Here is an 8234-nt window from a genome sequence, read left to right on the forward strand (position 1 = left end):
CCTCCTACCACCCCCACTTCTCGCCGAACACCCTCTGCCTTCTCTGCGTCTCCCCATCCCTAATTCTTCACATACACACAGCCCATCTTTTCCAAAAACCTGACAGGCCTCCCTTCTCTCTCTTTTCCGATTTTCTTCTTCTTCTTCCCTACACACAACACAGAATGTCTCTTTTTCTCTAATGATCTCTTTTCTCTATCACAAAATTTTTGTCGTCCCCCTCCCGTTTTTCTTTTCTTTTCAATTCTACTTTTTCTCTCTCGATTATTATTATTGCGTACAAAACTGTGTGTATATTCATCGGAATACGAAGAAGAAGACGAAGACGAAATGGAGAAGACCGATTAACGATTTCCTTTTTTTGTACATAGAAAAATTGTTTCCTTTGGATTATCCCCTTCAATAATTATTTTTATGTTTCCAGTTACAGAATAGTGTGATTCTTTATTGAAAAATTGGGAGAAATAATTTAAAAATAGAAAAAATATTTATACAAAAAAAAATCACATTTGACTGTTAAAACTACAAAAAACTGAACTAAAAAGTTTTAAAAAATGCAGAAAAACTGATTTTTGACCCAATTTCAATCTCCCCGCAAAAAACTTGAAAATCTCGATAAAACAATGCTGAAAATCGAATTTCCCCATTTTTTCTAATTGAAAAATTCCTGAAAATCCAAATTCCCAAAGATTATGTCATGGATTTTGCAAATTTCGTTTTTCGGTGACGAAATCTGACGCAAAACCCAAAATTATCTCAAATTATAGGCTAGAAAAAGTTTTGCCCTTTCCCAAATTGAGTTGTTGACGATTCATAATCTATTTTCATCTGGAAAATGACGATTTTTCTGAAATTATAGGCTAAACTTTTCGAAAAATACCTCTTTTTCTGTATTTTTTCGATTAAAAATGGGTTTTTAGTTATTTTATAGGTTAATTTTCGAAGAAAAACATTGCTAATTCTAAAAAAATTCAATTTGCCGTCTCCGAGAATTCAGTTTTCTAGCCTATAATCCAATCTTATCGCTTCATCCCTAAACTTTATATATCTGCAAACATCAAAAGAAATAGTATAGAAAAGCTAGAGAGAAGTAGAGAGATCATAATCCTATATCCTATTAACTACTGATACAACAAACTTCTGCTGCTGTTTTTCCTCTTTTTTAGCATTTTCGTTCCTTTTTTCTTTTTTTTTATACTTTAAAAAATCTTATTTTTCAGAAAGAAATAGATGGAAGAGGACTCTCGAGAAGAGTACAATGCAAGGATACGAAGGAGTTTGACCGGTGAGTCACCTAATTTTTTTGCTAATTTTTAAATTATCAATTTCTCTAGACTGGTTCGGTCCATTTGAGGAGTTTCACGATCGGGTGGCCAAGAATCAAGCGACAAGTAGGCATGGATTGATTAGGGTGAGAGATAAACGAGGGAACGATCGGTATTGTATGATACACAAACGATTTTGGGGATCAAAAATCGCCCCGGAAACTTGAAAAAATTGTCTGCTAAATACTTCTAAGGGAATTCAGGAAATGTAGAAAAAAATTCCCAGCAAAATGAGCCTATTTTCACTTTGCTAGGTTAATTTCAAGCGAAGTTACAAGGGAAATAAAATTTGGGTCTGCTAAATATTTAGCAGGCCTAAAGAGACGCAGAGAAACGAGAGATTTGGTCTGCTAATGTTTGGCGCAGAGAGCGCGCGTCAACATTAACAGGCCTACGTGCCCTCTATTTCTCTCCGTCTAACATTAGCAGGCCAACACCTTGGGCCTGCTAGTGAGAGATGCAGAGAAATAGAGGACGCGTTGGCCTGCTAAATACCTAGCAGACCACTTTTCTCTGCGTCTCTGAACAGTGCGCGCCAACATTAGCAGGCCGAAGTGGTCTGTTAAATAATTTGCAGACCAATGCGCTCCCTTTCTTTCTCTGGGTCTCTTCAGACCTTCAAAATAATTAGCAGACCCAAATTCGTTGTTTTTTTTCATAACTCAAATTAACGTAGAAAAATGATTTTTTTTTTCATACCCTTTTCAAGCAAGACTACAAACTACAAAAAGCAAATTTTATATTCAAAAATTCGAAGAAAAAAGCTTTTAAAAAGCGCCAAGTTTCTTATAGTTTGTAGTCTAGAATTACCAAAAACCCAGCTTTTAGTTGTTTTGACACCTATGTTTAATCTATTTTTCCTGCCAGCCAATCACGCGAAACATGTCTAGACACTTTTGGGCATTTATTATTGATTCATGAGCTGGAAATTACCTTGAATTATAGCTAAATAGAGGTAGAAATGCTTTTTTTTGACTGAAAACATAGCTGTAACTCGTTTTTTTTGTTGGGATTTTCTCGATTTTTAACTCTAAAAGTAGTAAAAAAAGTAACCTAAATGGATTTTGAAATTCTCATTTTTCAATTTTTTCAGGCAAAAATGAAGCCCCGACCAGCACCATGTGTGAACCTCCAACTCCCTCCATCCGACTCGCCGAGCCATGTGCCCGTCCACGTGGCACTTCAAAGTATGCGAAATCTGGTGGACGAGCCATTAAGCGCTCTGCCACACGAGTTCGCAGACCTGAAAAGAGCCGTGACGAATGGAGGGAGGACGAATCGAGCGCCAACGACGTCGTCAGCGTTTTCTCAACCTTCCACGTCTTCTGAATCGACGAAAAAACGGAAATTGGAAGAGACGACAGAGGAGGTCGAGGCGAAACGGAAGAAGAATGAGTCTAGAAATTGTGAGAACATTGAATTTTTGAATTTTTGAACAATCAAATCTTTCAGCAATCCCTCCATCAACACCGGATTCTGGAGTGCACTCGACGGAGAGCGATCTGCACGAGGATCATGGTTCCGAGGAAATTACAGCGATTCTGAATATCATGAAGACGTAAGAAATTTGAAAATTCTGGAAAAATCAGTCTAAAATGACTCAAAATTATTGGAAATCGCCGGATATTGCCTGGAAATCGTTAAAAATGATCTTAAAAAGGCAAAAGGGGTCCAAAAATTTTCTTAAAATGAATGAAATTTGCCTGAAATCGTTCTGAAATCGGTCTAAAATGGCCCAAAAATGACCGTCAAATAGTTCAAAACATTTTTAAAATGGCTCGAAATTGCCTAAAAATTGTATAAAATGAATCGTATTTAGTGGCCTAAAAAAGTCGAAGGGGGTTGAAAAATGGCTTTAAAATGCTCTGAAACAGCCTAAAATGACCCGAAATTTCACCAAAAAAAAAGCTCCTGGTCTGATAATTGGTCTGATAATTGGTCTGATAATTTTTCTAGCATTTTAAGTCCCTAAATTCTGAAAAAATTACAGACTGGATGTCCCTCAACTCTCTCCAATTCCCGATAATCTCATCGAGAAGCTCAAAAAAGAGAAAGACGCAGAGAAAGAGAGAGAACGACAAAAAGAGCGAGAAAAAGCGTTCGAATCGCATAAACAGCTAGAAAAAGAAACGCGATTCTTGTCGGATAGCTCCGTCTCAGCGGCTTCGACGTCCCGTGAGCCTTCTGAAGAGCCTGAAGTCGTTGTCCCTGCTGTGAAGAAGATTCTGACGCCTCCACCACCGCCACCACCGACATTTGTTGTTCCATCTGCTGGAACGATTAGGTTGAAGGCGTTGAAACCGGAAAAATATCAAAAATTGGTGGATTTGGCGAAGAGTCGCGGGAAGTTGAAATCTGAAGACGTGAAAGCTGAAAAATCGGAGAAACCAGAGAAACCAGTGGAAAAAATAGAAAAAATCGATAAACCGGTGGTAGAAAAGCTGAAACCAGTGGAGAAATCATCTGAAAAATCAACTGATAAGAGAGATCGGCCTTCTAGCAAGTCTGAAAAGCCCGAAAAGCCCGAAAGATCTGAAAGATCTGAGAAAAAGTCTGAAAGACCTCCTTCCGGAAAATCAGACCGCCGATCTTCGGAAAGGCCCTCTGAAAGGCCCGAAAAGAAACCTGAAAAGCCTTCGAAACGGCCTGAAACACCTTTGGAACGGCCTGAAAAGCCTAAATCCGAAAAGCCCAAAGAAAAAGAGTCCAAACCAGTGCTCCCACCCCCTCCACGTCCACCATCGATCACTCCAGTGCTTCGAGAATCTTCCAAAGCAACGCCAACATCTTCAGAAGCAGCAACGTCTCGAAATTCTCCCCTACCTCTTCAGAAGCCACCCAACAAGACTGTTCAGAATCTCCAGAATCCTGGCTCTTCTACAAAGAGTCCTTCTGGCCCTTCACCGCGATCTCACAGATCTACAACGCCTTCTCTGACGTCTTCTAGACCATCCTCATCACTTTCGGTCCATGAGAATGTCCACGTGGCAGTGGTGTCTTCAGAAGCAGCAGCTCCCACGTCGTCTGCATTAACGACGCCGACGAAGGTAGCAAGATGGGCGTGTCAATGGGATCATATGAAGTTGAAAACGACTCAGAGAGTGCCCATTCCAGGTAGGATAAGAATGAAAATTCAAAAAAAATTGAATTTGCAGACCCCACAACGTCCAAGCAGACCAAAGGTGAGCTCTATCACACCCTTGCGAAAGACTTCAAATCGCAAGCCGACAAATCCAAAGATCGAGTGCTCCGCCCACTTCACTACATGCTCTCATCGGTGTATTTTGTGTTAGAAGCGATTTGGAAGACGGAAAAAGACCGAACGCCGCAGGCAAGGATACAATGTGCATCGATTTATCGAGATACTTATGAGTTGCTAGGGTGAGGCCTTGAAAACCTTGAAAAATTAGCTATTTTGAGTGAAAATATCAACAATAGCGGGTCAAAATCGCTCCGGAAATTAAGAATTTCAGAGTATTCAGAAGAAAAAAGGGGAAATTTCCGAAAAAATGAGCCTATGTTCACTTTTCTACGTTCATTTTGAGCAAAGTTACGAAGGAAACAAGATTTGGGACTGCTAGCTATTTAGCAGGCCTAATAGAGACGCAGAGAAACGAGAGCGTTGGCCTGCTAGCTATTTAGCAGGCCTACGTGCCCTCTATTTCTCTCCGTCTAACATTAGCAGGCCAGCACCTTGGACCTGCTAGTGAGAGACACAGAGTAGCAGAAAACGCGCGTGGGTCTGCTAGCTATTTAGCAGGCCAACGTGCGCCCTCTATTTCTCTGCGTCTCTCAACAGCGCGTGCCAACATTAGCAGGCCCATGGGTCTGCTAGGTATTTAGCAGACACATTTTCTCTTCGTCTGTCAATAGCAGGCCAACACCTTGGTGTCTGCTGGTGAGAGACGCAGAGAAACAGAAAGCGCGCGCCAACATTAGCAGGCCCATGGGTCTGCTAATTATTTAGCAGACCCATTTTCTCCGTGTTTCGCTCAAAATCCACGTGGAAACTAGAAAAATAGCTCTTAAAATTTGTAGTTTGTGATCTAGTTGACCAATTTTTTTCTCTTTTTTCAGTGTCGCCGTATTCCAAGGAGTCCGAGACACCGATGACATCCTCGCCGCCCATATCTTGCCACGTGTCAAAGTGCTCGGACAGATTATGCTATCTGTGATGCAGTACCAAATGTACTTGTTTAGAGCTGATGTGAGTTTTTGGGACATCTGGACACACAGAAATACCAGGAGAATTGGATTTTTTTTAATTTTTAACATTTTTCACCGGATTTCTGGGCCCCCGAGGAGGCAAGTCAGACATCCGGACAAACCAAAATTTTCCAGAGTGCCATCAAAAATATGCAACGACTGGAAATGCGAGAAGTGACTGAATCCATAGACACCCGATCCATCTCCCGAACGTCTGAAGCATCATCGATACACTCTCAAAACCATCTTGCCGTACCCCCGACGGCTTCAAAGGGACCTACAGTACCCCACGGTGGCACTCCGAAAGCTATGCTCTCCGCTGGATCGACGCCTTCAGGACCACCGTCAACGCAGACGCCGTGGGTGGCCAGTGTGCAGTCGTGTCCGAATACGGTAGGTTCAAAAATTCTGGAATTCGAAAATTCAAAAAATTCAGAAATTCGAACATTCAGACTTTCAGAAGTTCGGAAATGGAGAAATTCAAAAATCACAATTTCCAGGTAACGATGCCTCAAATCGTTTTCGACGCCTACAAGTCCCAAATCAAGACTGCCAATGCTCTGATCTTGGCCAGCAGATACTGGGAGGATTCGAAGATTCTTGCCCGCCAAGTGGATGCCATGTTCATCAAAGAGTGTGTCTCTCCTAAAAAAAAGCCTTTAAAAGCTGAAATTTCCAGCATCGAGACGGTTCTCGGCAAATCGATTGGGATGGACATGCCATTTGAGTTCTTGGCACAGTTCGTGCTCACCGCCGTCGGAAGTTTGAAAGCCGAGTACGAGGAGGAGCAGCGGCAGCCGTTGAAACCGGTGTTGGCGAAGGTAAGAACTTGGGAAATCCTTCAAAATGAGCTATTTTTCACATTTCTAGCTCTATTTTGAGCCAAGATACGAGTGAAATTGGATTTAGCAGACCAAATTTCGTCTCTTAATAGCAGACCCAGGGTTTTTTTCTAAATTTTCTGACAATTTCAGAGAATAGAAAACAAGACTAGAACTTCATTTTTGTAGTTGACAACTTTTTTCTAGCTACCGTAGTTTTGGAGATATGCGCCTTTAAAGGTGGGGGGACATGAAAAAAATAATGTTCTCGAAATTCCGTTCAAAGATGCCCCTCGAGGAGTTGATACTTGGGAGGGCGATGATTGAGGGTGCGGCGCCGCTACCGACTGAGCCACGCGGGCAAAGAGAAAGCGCACGTCCGATTGCATATATAAAGGCAAGGACGACAGCTGTACGCAGAGTGACATTAAGTGTTGTACACCGTGACGGTAGAATGCATACTCTAGCTACAAAAAAACTACGAAAAATCTCCTGTCCCCCCACCTTTAAAGTTCGCATGACCACTTTTCTCTGCGTCTCTCAATAGCGCGCGCCAGGCCTGTGCGGCAACAAATTGCCGATTGCCGAAATTGCCGAATTTTTGTTGCCGATTTGCCGTTGCCGAAATCGGCAGCGAAGAAAAAGTTGCCGAATTGCCGTTGCCGATTTCGGCAAAAAAATTTCGGCAACTTCGGCAACTGAAAGTTTTTTTGAATGTAGAGATTTTCACAATTTTTTCAATCAAAAAATGATTTCGAAGTTCGAAAAACCTAATTTTGAACACCATTATCTCATATTTTCAACCATTGGAATACTATCTATTGTTCAAGATAAGTAGTTAGCATAAAAAATGTGGTCTTGAGTTGCCAGTTTTTGTAAATGCTTTGTTAGGAAACGCATGACACACCTTTTCTGTAGTTTTGAGTCTGATCGGAGCATTTTCAGGTGAGTTACGTATCGATTTTACTAAAAAAAAGACGCAAACTATTGTTGCCGAAAATTTCCGAAATTTGCCGAAATTTTTTTTCGGCAATTGCCGAGTTGCCGAACGTTGCCGAAAAGCATTCGGCAAATTGCCGTGTTGCCGAATTTCCGAAAAAATTTTGTTGCCGCACAGGCCTGGCGCGCGCCAACATTAGCAGGCCAAAGTGGTCTGCTAATGTGAGACGCAGAGAAACAGAGAGCGCAAAATAATTAGCAGACCAATGCTATTGCATGCGAACTTTTAAGGCGCATATCTCAAAAACTACTGTAGCTTAAAAAAAGTTGTCAACTACAAAAATGAAGTTCTAGTTTTGTTTTGTATTCTCTGAAATTTTCAGAGCTATTGGAAAAATTCTAATAGCATTTTTAAGTACTAAAGTTTTCAGATGAAACCAGGCCTGGAATGCGCAGTCCGAATGGGCTCTTTCCATCCGGACCGCCCGGCTCCACCCCAACGACCACACCAAACCACGCCCACCCTTCGACAGCCACCTCCACCTTCCAAGCCAAAATAGTTCAAAAATCCGCTTTTTCTACTTTTTCTTAAAATTTCTACTTCCATCTTTCCCCTTTCAATCATAAGGCCGGTCCCCTATATTGATTTTTTCCTTTTTTCTGTTAAAAATACGGTTTACAGCATTCCAGAAAGAATTATTATCATTTATCTGTAAATTATACATATTTTATTGTTCCCTCTTGAAATCTGCGATTTTTGTCCTTTTTCAGCTAGTCACTAATTTTTGTTCCAGAACTAGTCTGTGTGTTTTTTTTTCTATTTATTCTGTTTTTTCTTCTTGTTTTCTAATTTTCCATTTTCTTCGAATTCTCCGTGTTAGTGCCTTTTTTGTCTAAAATTTGTGTGTTTTCTATGAATTTATTCGGTGGTGATTTTTTATTT

General features: G+C 41.0%; 1 protein-coding gene across 1 annotated transcript; it reads left to right on the plus strand.

Moving 5' to 3' along the window:
• Positions 1-1230: 1230 nt before the first annotated feature.
• Positions 1231-7851, plus strand: CBG15796 (the record flags this gene model as incomplete). The annotated part of the gene is made up of 11 exons (XM_045243406.1): positions 1231-1285; positions 1335-1411; positions 2419-2731; positions 2778-2883; positions 3316-4439; positions 4481-4706; positions 5403-5532; positions 5667-5924; positions 6080-6165; positions 6211-6352; positions 7723-7851. 11 exons carry the CDS (start codon positions 1231-1233, stop codon positions 7849-7851), a joined length of 2646 nt encoding a protein of 881 aa, XP_045095799.1.
• Positions 7852-8234: the final 383 nt, after the last annotated feature.

This window comes from Caenorhabditis briggsae (genome assembly GCF_000004555.2).
Source record: "Caenorhabditis briggsae complete genome, chrIII, whole genome shotgun sequence".
NCBI classification, from domain to species: Eukaryota; Metazoa; Nematoda; class Chromadorea; order Rhabditida; family Rhabditidae; genus Caenorhabditis; species Caenorhabditis briggsae.